Genomic DNA, 20,640 nt, shown 5'->3' on the forward strand with positions numbered 1-20,640 from the left:
AGGTCAGAATTCCTCTGAGCTACTAACTAGAGTGGGGTGCTGCTCATATGCTTCTTAGTAATCACTGTACTTAGCTAATTTCCAATATATAGAAATAATACTCAAGCTCGGAAATAAAATCAACCTCTGAAACAAAATCAGAATGTCTTTAAAGCAAACAATAAAAAGTCTGCCTAAATGTTTTTCTTCCTTCAAGTTATGCAGATTCATGCAAACCAATTTTATTTGCATCCTCTGGATGGGAGCTCAATTTTTAGTCACTAATGGAACTCATGGCATACAGAGATTAAGACCAGAAATTTTTCATTTACCTACAAACAACCAAGGAAGAAACCAAATGCTTGCTCTGTAGGTAGGTCCAAGAACAGCAGGGAGCTCAACATGCTATGAAACAAGAGGGCATAGCAACTGGGAAAGAGTGACAGAGCAAGGAAATATAGCTGGTAGCAGGGAGAAAGTCTTTGTCCTGTTCAAGAAAAAGAATGCTTTGGTGAAGCAGGCAATGCCTCTCTCTAGATCATCAAATTCAATGGTATTTTTCTGATGTTCATATATCATAGCATATTTCTATGCTGTATTAAAAAAAAAGTAGAATATTGCCTTGCTAGAACATATAAGTTACAAATTTTAGGACATTAAAAAAGAAAGTTTCTATAGAACTTTGTTTTTGTTTTTTTTTTTTTTTTTTTTATGTGTTTCTATGTTATCTTTTCTACATAAATATTTAAATTGGCAGGTTATACAAAATAAATCATATTAATTTAAAATTTTAAAAAATATTAAAGACATCCATCTTATTAAAAACCTGTAATGCTGGTAACTATTAATTAATTTAGTTAATCAAGGAAAGTAATTTTTCCTTTACAGTACAAATTTGTTCTTGACAGGTCTTACTTCAGCAAATAATAACAAGAACAGTACTTATTACTGTGAATATTTTCAATTAAGTCTCAACATGATTTTGTAGACTGAGCTAAAAATAATTTTTGCTGGCACCAAATTCTAACCAGACAAGGGCAAACCCAAAAAAATATTAGAATACTATAGTTATAAAAATGAATAAAATCTGATTGTAATTTTTGGAGCAGAGATTTAATTAGTATAATAAAACATATATAGTTTAACATTTAATGAAATGAAATTATCATTACAATAAAAAAATGAATGTCATTCACACAAGCACTTGGAAGCATAGAAAAAACTCCTAAAAGTAGATATAAAAGGACAAACCCCCCTCCCACCATTAAGGAAACTATGTTTTGTTTACTTTACCAAAAAATATAAGACTGCTAAAAAAATATCTCCCAAAGGATCTGTTTATCTTATATAGGTAGGCAAAGAACCATGCACAAAATTTAGGTGATAAGGAAAAAGGTATTTTTTTTTTTTGCATTTCTTAAGGGGCAATTAATCTTTTCCTAGGTAGACTGCATTACAAAAGGTTTGCAAATGACTTAAATGTTTTTGTCCTTCTATGAAATGTTCTGCACCACAATTTTTGGCTCACTGAGCAAGAAAAGCAAGTTTTACTGAACTCACATATGACTAACAGCATTAGAGAAAATTATATCACTTAGTTCAAGCAATATTTAAAAGGCAATAACAAAACCTGTATTGACATTTAAGAATAATATATGGAAGAATTCCTCAATTGTAAAGTACCAAAATATAAAGTACTGCATCAAAAACACACAGTTCACCACTGAACTTCTTGAGCCAGATTCTCATGTTTCCACTTAATTTAGATGTGTTTAGGATGTCTTTAATCTATCCATTTCCTTAGTATCCATTGCCAAAGCATTTGGCATTTGTAAAGTATAAGGATGTGTTTTACTTTCTCAAATTTAAAAAAATTTAAAACTTTAACTTGGAGTTCTCCAATAGCATAGTTAAGAAGCACAATGTGCAATCCAGAAGGACAGAAAAAATAATTTCACAGAATCCTTTTTGTGTGCTAAAATAAAAAGTGGAGTATTAACAAGTTATAGGCTTATATTATGACACTCCATTGACTTCTGCTGGTCTCATGTAATTCCTCTTTTGTGTTCTTTTCTTATCTTGTCTTGTGTTTGTCTCAGATTGCAGAAATGCAAAATCACATATGAATGAAAAACAGTTTAGTATTGGATACAAGTTCCTAAAATTCACAGGAATCAGTCATCTCATTCTGAAGTAAAAAAAGTTCTTTAAATTCAGTATTTTTATCCTAATTTTCCTTCTAATTTTGATTCTGTACAATCTGAGAAACAACTGACTTGCCACCATGGAGATGCCAGGGCCCTATCGTACCACATGAGCATTCAGAAAACACAGGTCTTGCACATTCTGCCTCAGGGACAGATCTGGCAAGCTTTTAAATATGCAGCTGCAGAACTTGGCTTAAGAAATTTAGTTTTGACTGCTGCTTTATTTTATTATGTCTTTAGAGAAGCAGAGACCAAATGTCTGTCTCATATTCCAACTAACCAACATGTATCTGTGATCTGTGAGATCTGTGTTGAGAGTTCCTCCCTTGCTGAAGGAAAGAAAAATGTTTCCCAGTTTCTTGGACTGTACCTAGCATACACCATCTGGCACATAAGGATGACCCAGTATGAGAAATAAAGCATGCATAAGAGACTTGACTGTAAACTAATGGGGTGTCTTAATTTTGAGCAAAAGGTTCAGTTTCTCGATCAAATGGTTGCTTGTGTATTCACCAATAGTACACTTAAATAATTTTAAATTACTCTGTTAATATAATTTGTCCTGTAGAGTTCTCTGTTAAGAGTTTGCAGTTAGTGGCACGTGTCAGTTCTGGGTGATAGTATCATCACACTTGTTCCATGGAAGACAAAGCCTGGAGGTTCACTGTGGGTCATAGTCCATCATACACAAAGTGCCTGGAAATATGAATAGCACAACGGTATTCTCAGTACCTGCATGATTCCCCACAGGCTGTGCATCCCGTGGGGTGTTTAAAAGCAGGAGTTCTGTAACTTTTCCTTCCCCATTTTATCCTATGGAGAGCATGGATTGCTGTGTTTGTAAGGAGACCCAGCAGCAGCTGAAACGGGCAGCACGAGAGTGCAATCAAACTGAACTTCTGTGACACAGGAGCCTAACCTGGATACCAGTCAAGGCCAGAGAGCTGTTCTGAATTAGTCTGCACAGCATGCCTCTTTACCACCTTTTGTTTTGAGGCAATTTTAATGATTTTTTACTTTCAGGCAATTATTCTATAAATTCACTTCTATCCTTAGAAAGAGATTTCCATTTATCAAAGGGTTATTAATAGCATTGATAGCATGGATAGTGTTATAGACATAAATTCAATATTAAGGTACACTTGCCAAAAGACATTTAATATTACATTCCACTTAAGTACAAGGAAAGAAATCCTGTAGTATTATGAAATCTTAAATTAAAAAAATATGCAGCTCTAATGAATCTGTAAATATAACTGTAATCTTTATTTATTTTTGGTGTGCAAACCATGTCTCATAACTGTTCAACAAAGTACTACAGCCCTTTTCGTGTTGGCCTTTGGAGATCTGAAGCAAATCTCCCTTCACAGCACAATGTTATTTAGTGACACTGGTTCACAGTCCAATGGCTAGATTAATGTTGTCCTTCCAGAATAATACAAAGAGTATTCATTGAGATGGCTATGTAGGAAATTAACAAAACTAGAAATATTATTTTACTGAGGAAAAAACCCAGCTGAATTTTCTTCCTTAAAGTATAAACGACATATATACACAGAACTGTAACTACAGATAAATATCACAGACATTTCAGGGGTACTGAAAACTGAATAATTGTGAAGGTATGAGATTGCCCTGTAAAGTTATTTTTTCCACTCTCAAGTTTCACTAGACTGAAATCAGAACCCTCTTCCACAGAATAATGAACAAGAAATTCTCATATATAATATCACATGTTAACTAAGAGATAAAAGACTCCCAAAAGGAGTTTCTAAATGGAAACTTTCTTAAGAAAAGCCTAAATTTTTTCTTATGTAACAACACAAAAAAAAAAATCTTGTTTACTGCAAAAACAGAAATAAAACAGCTTTATAGTCTAGGGGTTTTTATGAGATGTATATTTTTTTAAGCAGGGACATTATGAGAATTCTTCTGCTCTAAAAAAGAAAAATAGTTTAGCAGTATTCTTACCAAGAAAGATCACCCTACATTTCTCTCTATTTTTACCTCTAATTATGGAAAGAAAAAAATCTTGTGGAAGGTCAAGCTAAATGTTCTGATCTAACTTTGAACTTTCTCCTTTTTTTCCCCTTATTAATGAGTTCAAGTAGTAATATAAGAAAATTTCTTCTTAAGTAATGTAGAAAATCTTTTTTTAATGCTAAATAAGGATTTTTATATCATAAATGCCTACAACCAGGGGGATTAGTTCTACTTCTGCCACAGGCAGATGGAAATCTTACAGGTGTGTACCTGAGTTGATATTACAGAAAAGTTTGATGAGTTATTTGTGATTGAGGCAGTATGGCTCAGTTGGTGTACATGATCTGCACCTTTTTTCCTAAAATTAAGCCTTTTATTCTTACTCTCTAGTCTTACCACAGGTCTTCCTTCACATTTTCCTGCAATTTCTTCTCATATATGGTATAAGGTGTCTCCCACACTTTGTGTGTGAGAAATGTCTTCCAGAGGACTTTTGTAAGATCACAGCTAGCATTGGCTGGAGTTCAATTTTGGCATCTCAACTCTGTGTTTGTTTTCACTGCTTCCATCTCTCAGAAAATCTTTGTGAAGACTCAAATATACACCTACTTCCACTACAGAAAATCTGTTAAGGAAAGTGGCATAAATTTTTGCCCTTTCCTAGTCTTTTCCTACATATAGAGGAAAACAACAGAATTTAATGACATTTTATAGCCTTTTTAGTTTGCAATTAGAGTCTTTATTTATTAGCATACTTTTAGGAGCTTATTTAGTAAAAGCTGATTAATGCTCTTGGTAATGTATTTATTATAATAATGCTTTCTCTTTGGTAAAGGATTCAGTTCACAATTCTCAACTAATGAGTGAGACAAATGTGCCCTAATCTCTTGTCAATTACTAATCCTATATTTCTATCAACTTATTATGTGTTAATTTTGAAAGTAAATCAGATAACACATCAAGAATATTGAGGCAAGTGTAATGCAACACATTAAAGCAATCTATTACATTAGCAATCTGTCTCTGGAATAGGAGAGGAAATAACCCCCCAAACAAATGGCTTGTTTCAAATTGTCTGTATTATATATATGATTTAAAAAACATTAAAATACATGTCAAAATTAAAAGTAATGGATGATAATTTCAGTTGCCATTTTGACCACATAAATTAATTCTGGGGATAGAAAATAACAATGTCTATTACGTAAACAAATACACTTTTATTCAGTAAATTGCATGCTTACCATATACTATCTCACTTTATAGACAATGAAAGGCAATCAATGTAGTTTCTCCTTTAATCACCATGATTCCAAGTGATTAAGCATGCTCTTCTAATAGGAACCACATTGACTATACATGTAATAGAAGACTATTTTTATATAAATCAAATTTTGAATTGATCTTATATAAATCAAATTTTGAATTGAGAAATGTGAAGTTCTATACCACACCAATAGATTCCTCTCAATTATTCCATAAGTTGAGAAAATTGCTCTATAGGCTATGTCATTGGTTCCTAACAGACATAAGTGAGACTATTCTACTTATAAGTACAGCACTTCAGACTGCAGCTTCAACACCCTACAAGCCATACAGAATTTTGTTTTAAATAGAAATAAAATAAAATTTTACTCAAACTTTTTGCTCTGAGAACTAGTTCTCTTATTTTCTTCTAAGATGAAACCATGAAATACTAAAATTTCTAAATACTTTAATCTCTTTTCACTTTATATCTCTCAGAATTTGTTAAAATGGAAATGCCTCATTTTGATAAAAAACTATTGAATTCACAAAATATCAATCATCATTTTGGTGGTACAGAATCAACTGCTGTTTGTACTTTTCCTATTGAGAACTATAATGTCAATAACATATGGCAAAGTTTAACCTCAGCAAAATTATGAAGGATGCCAAAAGATCTCATAACACTGTCTCAAAATTCTACTTTCACAGCCCTATAATTTCATGGCACATTTGGCATCCTAGCAAGGGTTCTTAGGTGACATGGAGCAACATGTTGCCACAAAGCAAGTGCAGTTCATGCAGTGTCAGCTGCCCCCAGCCCCACCAGCTGTGCTTACGTGTGCAGGGCCCTCTGGAGCACAGCACCTTGGAGCAACGCTCTCCGGAGACACACTGAGGGCCCTGATTTCTGTCCAAACATAATTACACCTCTCTGCAGGCATTACTGCACTGGTCACTCTCAAGTCGTGCTGTTACTTCCTTTTTTAATCTCTTTTAGTAGATTCCATCTACTGTACCCGAAGACATGACGGGTCTCGGTCTCTGAGAGTGTGCTGGACCCGTATGGGTGACCCAACATACACACATGATGTTTTAGTATATATGATCTATGGAGTGCCCCAGATTCTGAAAACATGCCTTCAACTGCCTTGGCTCTTGGCTATAATCAGCCTACAAATACAATAGGTTTTAGCTAACTTAAGAGGAGATGGATTATTTGCTTCACAAAAAGAGAAATGTCAGATAAATAAGGGAAGGGAAGGCACCCAAGTATCTGCCTGCCAGAGACTGTGTGTAAATTGAAAGGGATCCCTAAGATAGCATGATAAGAAGACAGCAAAGAGTTTACTTATTAATGAAATATAACTGAGAATTAGGTCTGCTTCTCTACAGAAGTCTGATCATCAGTTCCCTTAGGGCTGACCAGCAGAAAAACAATTTCATTCCAGATATGAATAGGTATACCTGTTAAGAATTGCATTTTGCATTCTATCTTTCTCAGTAAAGAAAGTGTCTTTTCCACAAGGAATAATGCCTGTGGAATCAGGACCTGAACGTTACAACATAAAGTTCCTCTAATCCATCAAATTTTAGCTTATAGAATTGACTGCTTGACTCAAGAATACGGAGTATGCCTTTAACTATTTTTGGAGCACTGGAAAGGTACAAGAATCAGAAATAAAATAAATTCTAATTTATCTTGCTACTCTACTCTTCAGAATCTTGTCATTTACTGAAGTCTTAAGTAAAAGCAACCTTATGAAAAATTACTTTTGTGTCATATGTTGTGGAAGATGAAAGAGGAAAGCCTTATAAATATGATTGCTTGGCAAAAGATTTTGAGGATATGGAAACTATAAGCAAGATTGAAATGAAAACAAGCTTTGAGATACCAAGCCTTCATTACTGAACAACTGGAAAACAATAGTATGGCCAGCTGAAGGTAATCCCCTTTTGATTAAACAATACCCTCTTGCTTGCAGACAGGTCCCAGGTTCAGAGCAGGCCCCATGGCTTGGCAGAAGAGGTCCAAACAGTAGTTTTCATGGTTTAAAATGTAACACAGTATGGTAATTCAATGATTCTTATAGGCTGTATATAAATGGTATAGGATTTTATCTTGTACTAGATTGGTTAGTGAAAATTAGAATATTCAGCACAGAAGAAGATTTATTGTATTGTAATGAGAAATTCCTCCCTCTCGCTCTTTCGGGTCTCTCTTTCAGGCTCTTCTTTCGGGTCTGCTCAGAGCTGGGGCTGGCAGTTCTAAGCAGGGCCCCTGCACCCACACCCTTTGCAATAAACCACAAGTTCCAAGAGCTGGCTTGAGAGATCTCCCATCTCCATCCGTCCCAACCATCCTACTCACCCTCACTCCTACAGTCATGCCCTTTACCCATAAAATAATTGTTCCTACCTGAAAAAGACTACAGACCAGAATAAAAAAAATATTATTTCTTTATCTATTTTTAGTGTCAACTTCTTAGCACTATGACAAATAACAGGAAACAATACAAATATAATTTGAAAAGACATTTAAAACTGACCTTATAAGGCATGTATTGTAAGTCTGATACACAGTCCTGAAAACAGTTATGATGACCTAGTTTCAGAAAAACTTCTGGCATAGATTTAGTGATAAAATATGAATGAAGAAAACCACTGAAGTAAAATTATACTTTACAAAACACTTGAAAAAATGTTTCAGATATTCAGACAGTCATTTCTACACTGATTTCCATATGAGCACAACTTTCTACAGAAGTAGTATTATCTTCTGATATTGGTATGTTTTATCAAGCCTGATATGTAAGGAGATACTTATCCAGCCCATTGAACGATAGAATATCTTCAGAAAGTACCTAAGAAACTTTTATACTTAATCCAGTTGCTACATAGTACCAGTGCCCTGACACCTGAATATCTCCAGCCTCTCAGTTCCAGAAAACTGTACTTACAGGATACCTACAGGAAATTAGTGTTTTGGTTCCAGATTGTACCAATACAAGATTCCTTGTGCAGGCACTCACCATCTGAGAAAACGAACATGATGGGACAAGACAGAGAAATTTATAAATTCATTAAACACCTTAATTGCAAATTTTAATCCTCTGGTATCTATGTACAATGCTGGCGTCCAACATTTTCTGTAAGATGCACTTACAGATGGAAACAATATTTTGGGTTGGAAGGGACCTTAAACATCATTTAGCTACAAGCCCCCTGGAGGGAGGCAGAGACGCCCTCCATTTGGGTTGCTCAGAGCCTCATCTAACCTTGCCTTGAACATTTCCAGGGATGGCGTATCCACAGAGCAACCCGTTCTGGTGTCTCACCATTCTCTTTGTGAAGGATCTGAAGACAGGCAAGGTATTTCTTCATGATGTGACCTCACCCTCAGCAACCCAACAGGCCATCATGTTGTGTCACTGTAGACACAGCACCATGCACACACCTCATCCAGGGCCTGACCTGTGGCCAGAGGCTCACCACAACCAGCAATGCTTGTATGACCCAGCTATTAAAGATGCTTGTGCTGTCCTGTAGCAGCAGCCACATTTCAGACAGGACCCCTTGGAGATGCTTCTCCAATAGAACAGCAGGAGCAGGTGTGCAGTAACAGCTCTACAAAACAACCCCCAACCCTTACCATATCCCCATATCCAACCAACACAAGGGGCTTTTCCAGGAGATGTCAGCAGAGCTGCTGTGGCTGCTCTGCTCGGGGCCAGGCACAGGCCAGCCCTGAGCACAGGCCAGTCCCAGGGAGCAGCCAAGGGACGGGGGCTGCCAGCCAGAGCCATGCAGGCTGCCTCCAAGAGCACTGAATTACAGCTCCTCACTCACGTTTGTCTGAACACCTACTCATGGTCAGTGGGTCTAAAGATTTTGAGTACTCTTTGAGACAGTTATATTTCACATTTGTGAAATGGTATTTAAATCAGATCTAGACCAGACAATACAGGTTCTCTCTAGTGATGAGACATCCTTGAGCAATGTACAGAGTTGACATCCTTCATTTTATAGCTCTTATGGCAAGAGAGACCAGATTAGATAAAAAAAAGTAATGTAGTGCATTGCATATGATTTGATATTCAAATGCCTCTATACTGTTACATAGCTCTGTACTGTCACAAGGTAAAAATTTAGATTTCCAGCTAAGCAAGTGATTAATTTTTTTCTTGCCTAGCCAGACACCTCCCAGATTTGTCTAAAGGTGACTTCATCTTTATTTCAAAGAAAATAGAAATGTATACAAACCTGGCCTTTCCATAACTTGCAAGTGAGCTGGTAAAATACAAGGCTGCTACAAAGACTTGCCTACTGATGGAGTCACTAGTGTCTGCATGATATTCAGGGCTTTCTGTATATACATTCTTTCACCTCTTCTTCATTCCCTCCTGCTCATTCTGCATTCAATAAGTCACACAGTCAAGCTTCCTACCCTCTTCTGCATTGTTACCTCTCCTTTCTTTTTTTAGTTCTACTCTTTACAGTATTTGAAATCCCACACACAGCCCCTCAAAGTTTAGTTTAAAAATTTACCACAGTTTCTGACAGTGCAAATCATTGTTTTGCTCCATTTTGTTGTACATTAAAACTCTTATTACTTTGGTTTGGAAAGAACCGAGAATTTTTTTCTCTGTGTTTGAATGGTGGTTAGCACAAGGGAGACCTTCAGATAGGACCTCACACAGCACAGCACTGTAAACTTACATTGAACTCTATGAAAACATCACAACAGTTTTTTTCTTAAATACTGAGAATACAACCTATCTTCTGTACATACCTTGAAATATATTATATATATATATATATATATGCATACTTATATAAATTGCTTAAATACTTCTTTTATATGAATGTTATTCAAACACAAGTAACCTTTTCCATGTCAAATACACTTGTCCTATACAGTGTCATTATTTGACATTGAGCTTTTCAGAGTGTATTATATGGATTTTCCCCAGAATAGGAAAAAATAAGAAAAAAAGATGTAAGATTTTAAACACTTTAGACATCAAAGCAGAAAATCTTTCCATTTTCCTAGGCGATACATTGAAGTATTCAATTTGAATTGAGAGAAACAGAAATGAGGAAAATTTCTACAGATGGTGAATACACTTGTAGGCTGAAAAGAAAGTAATTAAAACATAATGAAACATTTGCACTAAAGTAACATAAGTTTGTTCAGGAAAATTGCTTTGTTTCAAAATAAGGTTGCATGTTTAAAGGTGAAAAAATCTCATGTTGAAATACACAAACACTGTCTGTGACAAAACCAAAAGCATCTTGCAGCATTTCAGTGACCCTTCAGAAACTTCAGTAAGGAATCCCCCCAAATGAAAGTACAGCTTATGTTGCTTCCTGAAAAGCTGAAAAGTAAGGAATTACTGTATTAAGCAGGCTCCAGCAAGCAGAAGATAAAAGCTTCAGTCCAACCTGAAAAGAAACTTTGCTTAAAAAAAAAAAGTTTAGTAAATGTTCAGAGGAAAAAAGATAATTGACCATTTTCTTCATTCCATAGAATATCGTTGATGAGGCAACTTCAACAGGATCTTCAAATGATTAAACTGTAATACATAAGTATTATGTACATTTAGATAATTTGAGAGAGAGAAAAAAAATCTAGTTCCTACCAGTCTGGCTGAGTTGCGATGTGCTACGGCTCTTTCTCGATAGCCCCACGATGGCGACCATCTTTGCACCAATGCTGGAGCGTCTCTTTTTGCTGCCACCACCAACAGTGCCCACTGCCGTGTCCGACTGGCTGCCATCGTTCTTCTCCAGCGTGTACATCTCCCCACTGATGCTGGTGCTCTTAGTCATGTTCTTTCCTGAGATGGCCATCTGTCTGCTTTGCATTTTGGATGTAAAGACACTGTCAGCCAGTTGACGGATAAACAGTGCAGACAAAGAGTAAAAAGGGGAAGACAGAAAAGGACAGGTTTCAGATGGAAGGTTTTGGGATACTAAAGGGTAAAAGCAGCTAATCACACAAGTAGGGTTTGGTTTTAAGAGGTAAAAGGAGAAATTTTAATTCTAGGGTCTTGGTTGGTAAAAATAGTGGACTCATCAAAATTGTGTTTTAAATAACAAGCTCTTATTTACTGATCGACTTAAAACTTGTTACTGGCAAAAGTATACAAAAGATTTAATGCATCCATATATCATACAATCACTTTTTGTTTGGAAAATTTAAGTTCTGCCCTCAGTGCTGTGAACTTCTTCTTCTCACATACATATACACAAATAACCTATATTCCTCTGGGAAACAGATACTTGATTTACTACTGAGTGGAAAAGAATATCAGTCTGAAACCCAGTTTTGCTTACTATACATTCAGATATTTCAAGGATGTTCTCAGTAATCTAGTTTAGCTCAGTCACTGTACAGTAATGAACACCCATAGGTTTTTTTCTCCATCTCTGCATCAACAAATACAGGTACTAGACATGTATTTCACACAACACTTGAGTGTTCTGTGGCATAGATCACCGGAACTGAAAAAAATGGAATTCAATTCTAATGTATCTTTTCTACTTGTTTAGAGACTCTGTAAATGTGCTCTATGTGGCTGCATCTAAACTACTGCTGCAGCATTTCAGTTGTCCCAGGGGAAACTGATCTACCAGTAGTCCAGGCTAAGGGACTTTTCCTTTCCTCAGAAATGGCAATCTACACTGATGACAACAGCACTTATACAAAATTTACCCTGACATCTAAGTGGTAGGTGTCTGAAAAAATATCCAGAACTGGAAGCTCTGGGGTACATGTGGGCTTGAAAGTTTATAGAGAATTTTCTATTTCAATTAAGTTCTTGTGTAGAACTTAGACATTTATTATTATTTTCAGTACAGTGCTTCTCACCAAAAAGTCCCCATGAGATGCTATTTTAAATAATCCACAAAACTGTGGAATATTTCTGGAACCCAGGAGAAATTATTTTTTTGTTAAATCACCAATACATAAAGGCTAAAATTAATGTTTTTGTTTCTTAAACAGATTTTCAAATACATGCAAAAAGCTACTGCTAGAGCTTTAGTGCTCAGCAAATGTCTCTAAAGCAAATTTTTCGGACTATACAAAAATATATACTCCTTTTCTCTTATCTATAATGTCCTGAAATCTATTTCATAAAAGGAAGGCATTTTTGTTTCTTTATTAAGATTTTCCAATACTTATTCTGTCAGTAACTTACCTATGGAATTAATGCATTGCACTCAAAAGTAAATGAAGAATTATAGCTTAGCCACAACCCAGAGGGAAAGCTGAGTTGGTTCATAGCAGAAGTAGACCTTTACCATTGAAAAAATATTGAGTGTAACTTCTCAGGGAAGTTACAGGGAAAAATATGAATGAGAATTTGGATCAGCAGATGGAGAAGCACAAAACAAATCTGAGAGAGAGCTAGACTGGCCTTGCCTGGACACGCAATCACAAAAGACTGAACACAGTGGTAGCCTGAAAGCTTTTTTCTTACCCTCCTTTAGCTCTCTTTGTTGTTATATGTTAGTACACACTGACTCTTATTAGTACATTTATCACCATGGGAGGAGTGGGATAGGATGTGGGTAAAGAGGAAGTCAGGGAAACAGTAACTCAGAATTTGTATTTCTGTGTCTTATTAGCACTATGCTAACTTACTTCTTAGATGATAACCTCACATGCTGTATTTTTTAATCAAACTAACACCTCTAAGAATTCAGTCAAAGAAAGCAGATGACACAGAATCTAGTTCTCCGTTTCAACATTATCTTGCATGCAAAAAATACTATAGGTCTAGAAAAAACATGGCTGTGAAGAGCTAGTATCTTCAACTCTACCTTAAGCAAAATTTTACTAAGAATCAGAAAATTAGAATCCCTTATCCAGTAATGCTGTTTTTAATCCAAGTTCTCAAAGGAAATATGATTAATGTGTGCTTTCAGTCAGGTCTCTCTTTTTTCAGTATTTTTTAAAATCAGATAAAATTTGACAGAGCAGTAGGAAACTAAAGCTATTTAGTTTCTAAAACTGTTTTGAAAACAGATACCTGGACATACACCTTATGAATGCCTCTTTGGGGAAAGATTGCAGAAAAAGTAATTATTGAATCTCTCCTAGTAGAAGCTCATTCGCAGATACAGACTGGTGAGGGAAGTAAATTTTTCACTGCTTGCAGAACAACCTATTTCAGTGATCCATTTTTTCAAGAATAGTACCCCGAAAATCAGTGAGTTCTTGTCATATGGAAACAGTAATTAATGCATTGTTTTATAAGTGATATTATCATTCAATAAAGTCCTATGTCATCAGTGGAAACAGAAATATTCTGCATTTTAAGATAAAAGCTACACAGAAAAGTCACCATTTCCTGAGTTGAATGTGCCTTTGAGGTGCTTTTTTGTGTCCTTTCCAAGATGTCTGGTTCTATTTAAGTGGAATGGATTACAATAGTTGCCTTTATTAAATAAATCAGTGTGTTTAAAGAGGTTGGTCACTATAGTGTTTGGTTACCTATGAAAGTACTCTGAATTGCCAAAGTTTGCTTCTTGGCTGATGTCTAAAGGCTTCTGTATCACAAAATGTTTTGCTGTGTAGTCCTGCCAGTAATGATGTAGACTTCAGTCAGACACCTTCTCTTGGCCAACTTTTAAAGAAAGGTAGGAAAAGGAATTCAAATGAGGAGAAACAGATTTAGATTTAAGTGGATATACCAAATACTAGTAGAAATGGCTGATGCTAAAAATTCATTCACAAACCTCTCTTTTTTTCCCCAGTTGAGCTCTAAAACTATTTTCTTTAATTAAAGGCTTGGGGGTTTTCCCCTTCTCTAAAAGCAGCCGAGAATACATCTTTGCTACAGTCCTATCAGCAAACAGCCCTTGGAGAAAGCCATCCCATAGCAGGAACTTTGTTTTTTGCAATTCCTCTCTTAGCAAAAAAGCTCTGAGAAATACATACTAGGAGAGTTATGAATGGTTCATAGTGCCTCAAAATAAACCTAGAGTGGTCATGAGCACTTCCTTCATCAGCACTCTGAATCCTTTCTGGCCATCCAAGCCCTCATTTACTAATTTTTCTTGGCAGTTACTTGATACCCTCCCCAGTAGAAACCATCCTTCTACCCAGTCTGCCTTTTGACAGTGCCACAAATGGGTCATTCTCAGAAAAACTGGGTATTGCATGTCAGACTTGGTTCCTTTCTGAGGTAATAGAAAGGTAGACCTCAGAGTAAAATTTAGAGAGTAAACCTTTTTACTTAACAGGAAACAGAAATAACTGGAAGTTTTCTTTGTAAGTACAAATACACAAATCTAATCTCACATACATCCAGTTAAATAAATTCAACAGGATTTTAAAACAGACATTACCTAAAAGTAATTTATAATATTGTATGAGTTAATGAATAGATACACAGTAAAAACAGGGTTCTCAAGGTATCTTATAAAATAATAATAATTTTTAAAATACCCTCAGCAAAGAGAATATACAGCCAGATGCTGGGGGAGAATAAAATAAAGGGGGAAATAAAGTAATCATCCTAGTCCAAATAATATGTGCATAATGACATAATAATACCATTATTAGAACCAAAACAAGAACAAAATCAGTACACAACCCCAGCATGTGGCAGCCTAAAGCCTACAGCAAGAGCAGAGTGAAGGTGGCAGCCAGGCTATTGCCTTTTGCTTAACAGGACCAAACTATTCAACAAGAACAGGATGAAGGGCAAAGCTTACACAGGAATGTTACTTCCTGCACTATCCCAAAATCCAGCAAATCTCTTGAGGAAACCAAGAGCTGCAGACAGGTCTCATTGTAAATATCTTTTCAGTTTGCCAGTGAAAAAAGAAAAATGAAAGATGCATAAATTTTAGAGGAATACATTCTCAAAGCTAAAGCAGAAAGTTCTTTAAAAAAACACAAGAGAAAAATAAGACATTAGAAAAGAAATTACAGTAAGATATCTATATATATTTGAAATATAAAGCCAATCGTGGAGTATGAGAGTCCTAGCCACTAAATATTATTTTAAAAAATATACTATATAAGTCAGCTGAGGAGAGTCAGATTGGCAGATACCTGTGGTGTCAAAGGTATTCTAAAGTTTGCTGATAAAAATAGATTAGGAGGAGCTCCTGACTCCCTTGGACACAGAGAGGCTCAGCAGAAAGACTTTGACAAATTAGAGGTCTTGGTAATCAGCAGCCATATGAAGTTTAACAAGGACAAGTGCTGGATTCTGCACCTTGCATGGGGGTTGTATGTACATACTGGGAAACAAGAGTCTGGAGACCAGCACCACAAAAATGGACCTGGGGGTCACTGGCAAGCTGACCATGAGCCAGCAGTGCCCTGGCAGCCAGGAGGGCCAAGGGTGTCCTGGGGGCATCAGGCCCAGCATGGCCAGCTGGGCAAGGGCGGGGATTGTCCTGCTCTGCTCTGCACTGGGGCAGCCTCACCTCGAGTGCTGGGGGTGGTTTTGGGCACCACAAAATAAGAAGGATATAAATGGATTAGAGGGCACCCAAACGATAGCAACAAATATGGTGAAGGGCCTTGAGGAGAAGCCACATGAAAAGCAAATCAGGTTACTTGGTCTGTTCACTCTGGAGGAGACTGAGGGGAGACTTCATTGTAATCTGGAGCTTCCTTGCAAGGGGAAGAAGAGGGGCAGACACTGCTCTCTTCTCTGTGGTCCCAGTGACAGGACCCGAGGGAATGGTCTGAAGCTCTGTCAGGGGAGGTTTAGGTTGGATAGTACATAGAGTTTCAGAGATTTCTGATAAAATTTCTCACCTTCTCTGATAGAATAATCGGCTATTTTAAAAAATACATTTGATATTTTATGTTAATTTAAATTGCAATTACAATGAAGATTATATTAATATTCATCTAGTGTCAATAAATTTTCAAGTTTTCCTCTACAAAGTTAGAGAAAAGCTTTATTACCTTGCTAACAGTAATGAATCTTTGATGAAATCCCTTTCTTTGATACAGTGAACTAAACCAGTTCTTTACTTTGTGTGGATGCAAAAAAAAAGCCAAGTAAGAAAATTAATTGAGGTCTAGAAGTCTTGCATTTGTCAGCTGTCATATCCACTGGTAATAGAAGAAGTCCATATGAGTTCTGAAGGTTTGGCAATAAAGTACATTGCAAAGACCGAGTGAGCTTTGACTAACATCCAAATTCTTTGAGTTTAGAAAGCATCTTCTTTAACCCAGCCTGGCAAAGAAGTAGTTTGTAAACACTGGGTAACAACTAACTTGCTAAATTAAAACTGATCACGAGCATCCTGATTTAATCAAGACTGTTCTCTGGCAGAAATGCACCTTTGCATGTACTTAATCTGAAATGTAAATGTTGTGTACCTGTTCCAACTTGTTGTTTAATTAGTCTTCCAACAGGGATGGAAGGCCCAGTTTTCTGTATTTACACTGCTATATTACAATCTACACTACAAACTTGCTTAGTACTGCTCAGTGTTTTTTCTTGAAGTGCTGAATAAAGCTCTATAAGCAGTGAATTGCTAAACCAGACATTAAATCCTGTATGTGTCCCAGACTTCAAATCACCATAGAAATAATGTAAAATTGAGTCAGGAAAGTGAGAAAAATTTCAGACTTGAAGGCTGAAATGCTCAAAAATATACAGAGGTAAGTGACATCATGTTTTTCTTGAGGGTAAGAAGTACCATGATTTATCATTTTGCTAAACTGAAATTGCTGTGAGGGAGATTTACTTATTTAGAAAACTCACTGACAGAAAAGTTTGGAAGATAGACATCGGGGAACTGGACAGGATGCACTACTGAGATTACATTAAGAGAAAAATCACATAATACACAGAGAAGAGCCAAATGTCTTGAAAGGGCTTTATTTAAATAAATTGCTGTCAGCATACGGATCTCACTATAGCTTCATCTATACTTCACTCATGAAAGACTTTATTTCTTTGATTAGTACTGCACAAAAGGAATATGCTTAGGCTCATTTTAATGCTTATGTGCATGTATGTGGCAGCAGCTGTCTAAAGAATAAACCAACTCCAACATTTCCTTCATCCTTGTAAATTCGGGTTGCTTGAGGACTCTGAAAAATCAGGGTCAGAATAGGCACTGCTAACATCTCCAAAACTCATAGCATGTCTCTGAATTGATCTTCTGGGACTGAGAACTAAATGGACACGAGCAAGAAACCTGAAGCCGTAATTACTTCAACCAAAGAGACATTATCTGGGACATCGTGATCTTGCCTGTCTGACTTCTGTCACTTTGACAAAATGACTTTGAGTCACTTTTGGTCTCTGGGGGAAATTATAAAAGCATAGAGAAAACTTAAGACCATCAAAAAAAAGAAAATATGAGGAAAGATGTCTCACATTGTTCTGAACACGAGCCTGAAACCCTTGTTTTTCTGAGCTGGAGAAGGCAGGTAGACCAAATGTCCCTGCTGAGACAATGTGTACATGGCACACCATATAAGTTTGAAGCAACTTTCCTCTTTTTTACCTTGGGCCTCCATAGGAATTGTGTTTATGTTATGGCTATCTAGGAAGTGCTGGGCTCTCAGTGGTACTTGTAAGGAAATTTGATTTCCTCCTAGGAAATCAGCCTGATGACACATCCCCTGGCTTGTTTAGCTAGTACCTTATGGACTTCAGGAGAAATATGACACCACACAGGTGCAGTGAAATTACTGAAAATGTTCAGGTGTTCAGTCTAATAACATTAAAATCAGATATATGGGCAATGCTCAACCACTGGAACATTATCTTTCCACAGCTATTAAGCACACAGTAGTAAAACCAACACTGGGCCCTTTAGCCTTAGTTGAAGTACAGTACTTGCTAGATGTAGTAGATGTAACAAATCACTTGCTAGATGGGCCTGGCAATGTGTTTTAAAGGCAATAGCACAAATCCAGCAACTGCATTTTAGAAATACTTCTAAGAAGTAAAATGAAGAAGTTTGCTTCTTGGAAGGCTAAATGATAAGCTTATTAATTATTTTTAATGAAGTACATTTTTAGGAATATGTATTAATTTTAAAGAATCTTGTCAGTCTTCTATTCAAATAATACTCAGGTAAAAAGAGTGAAAAGATGGCATCACTAAGACAGCCATATCTGTCCAATCATAATGTCCAAAAAAGAAAAACCTTATAAGATTCAATATTCAATCCTTTGTTTTTATAAGTTTATATACCACTTCTAGTTTTTGCTGTTGCTATTCTTGTCACCAGATCTGTCATGCTCAGTCCTGTACAAATAAAGATAAAAAAGTATGTCTATTGAAAACCTTATGATTCAATCCAGCTTTAAATATTTTCAGAAAATGAATATTTTTATAACACACTTAAAAGTTCAAAAACTAATTTCAACACTTATATTTGCTTTAAACCTTCATTTTAATTTTTTCCTTCATCTCTGCTTCCTTGAATGTCTACAAGACTTTCTCCCTGCATTTCTTGTGATTTTGATTTCTTTAAACTATTGATGCACAGTTTAAAAATAAACTTTAGTAACAGGAGTTCTTCAATGCTTCATTGAAGAACACAGGTCAGAGCTGGCTCAGCACAGGTAAAAGTGCAGGCTTCATTTCATGGAGAGGGAAGCAGTCTCAAAGATATTGCATTGCAGTCAAAGGAAAAATGTCTGAGTTCCCTACTGGACGCCTTACATCAAAGCTGCAGACTGTTTCAAATTACTTATTTTTACTGTTCACCTGTTACTAATGTGCACTTCCACATTAATTAATTTATTATATCCCAGTATATAAAAATTATTTACTAACTGAAAAGGAGCCTATATATCTTTTTTATTTACTCCAAAGTAACAGGAAAAAATAAGTCTCCAAGGGTTCTATAGACAGTGACAAATAGAAACAGGTGACTTTACTAGATTTCTTAAATTATTTTTATCCTATTCTCAGTACAGATTTCATAACAAATATATTTGTTCATATAATTCTGTTTGGGACCATTGATCTTCTGCATTTTTTCCATAGTATTTTTCCAGAAGCTACAGATAGTTTCCTTCTAAATGTCATCTATGAAATGGTAAAAAACCATATGGGCAAATTATTGTCCGTGTGTTTTGGTACAGACCCAGCAGCTCTATGAACTTACAGCTTTTGAATATTTGCCTTTCTGTAGAAAATTAAAGGTAAAAATCTTGCATTAAAAAGTAGTGGTTTTGAATTTACACTTCAAATGGGCAAGAGTTTGCCCATAAACTCCTAATAGATTCCACCCATGCAGATCAATAACAGGTTCCACCAATGCAGATCAATAATACTAGGAAAATTTTACTTAAAAAAACCTTTTTTTTTTTGAGTCCTCTGTTTTTAAATACTCAGACTGGCAATATGCAAGCAGCTCTACTTATCTAGCCATAAGAGTGCACAAGAGTTATGTTAGAGAGATACAAAATAAAGTTGCAGCTTCTTGTTCAAGGACCCAGTGCATCACACCTGCCCAAATTGCCTGGATAATGCAACATTTTGCAGCTGGAAACAGCTGGTGAACATTGTACTGCAACCTGCCATTCTCAGCCCAGGAATGGCAAGATCACTTTGTTGTCATGTTGAAAAAGTAGAAAAAGACCAACATCTTCTTTTGAGAGCTGCAGGAAACTGAAAACCTAGATGAACATTGACATAACTGGACCCAGGTTCTGTCTCTTCCATGGCAGAAATTACACTGGTGATCCTTATCTATCTATCTATCTATCTATCTATCTATCTATCTATCTATCTATTTGTCCATCTCTCTCTATCTCTCTGTCTCTCTCTTTCTCTATCTGTCTCTCTCTCTGTTGGAAGCACAGACTACCTATACTGCAATTCTGCTAAAAGACTAAGCATGCAGTGGGGAAAGAGTCTCAGGCTACCATTTTCTCTTCCAAACATGTGGCTTGTTTGGCTACAAATGTTAGATTCAATTAACTTCTTTCATCTAGTAGGGCAGTTGAAGCAGTCATTGAAATACTTTTGAAATAGCTTCAATAAACCTAACAGTACATAGACATTGAAAACAGATTCTTAGTGTCTGTTTTCTTTTGTACATTTTTTTTATATTTTTACCAGAAAAAAGACTTTAAAAACCATTACTGGCTTCCATCCCTCTGAAGGAGCATGCAAAGACTGCATTGACATTCTTTTTCTTCCAGAAAAATACTGCATTTAACTGTTAATAGCTGCAGTCACAGTAGAAGGGTCATAAAACTTGAAATACT

The 20,640-nt window shown here is 36.0% G+C and overlaps 1 protein-coding gene across 47 annotated transcripts in view; it reads right to left on the reverse strand.

Moving 5' to 3' along the window:
• The window catches only part of RIMS2 (regulating synaptic membrane exocytosis 2), a 447,453-nt gene that overhangs the window by 42,953 nt on the left and 383,860 nt on the right, over positions 1-20,640 (reverse strand). For 25 of the 47 annotated variants that reach the window (XM_077782606.1, XM_021546510.3, XM_077782538.1 and 22 more), the window contains one exon: positions 11,057-11,298. The exons of 20 other annotated variants lie outside the window; for them this stretch is intronic. In XM_077782606.1, coding sequence (XP_077638732.1) covers positions 11,057-11,298 — 242 coding nt within the window. The remainder of the gene's footprint in view (positions 1-11,056; positions 11,299-20,640) is intronic. 2 more of the 47 variants (XM_021546524.3, XM_021546555.3) reach the window with 1 other exon arrangement.

Source organism: Lonchura striata, chromosome 1 (genome assembly GCF_046129695.1).
Source record: "Lonchura striata isolate bLonStr1 chromosome 1, bLonStr1.mat, whole genome shotgun sequence".
NCBI lineage: Eukaryota > Metazoa > Chordata > Aves > Passeriformes > Estrildidae > Lonchura > Lonchura striata.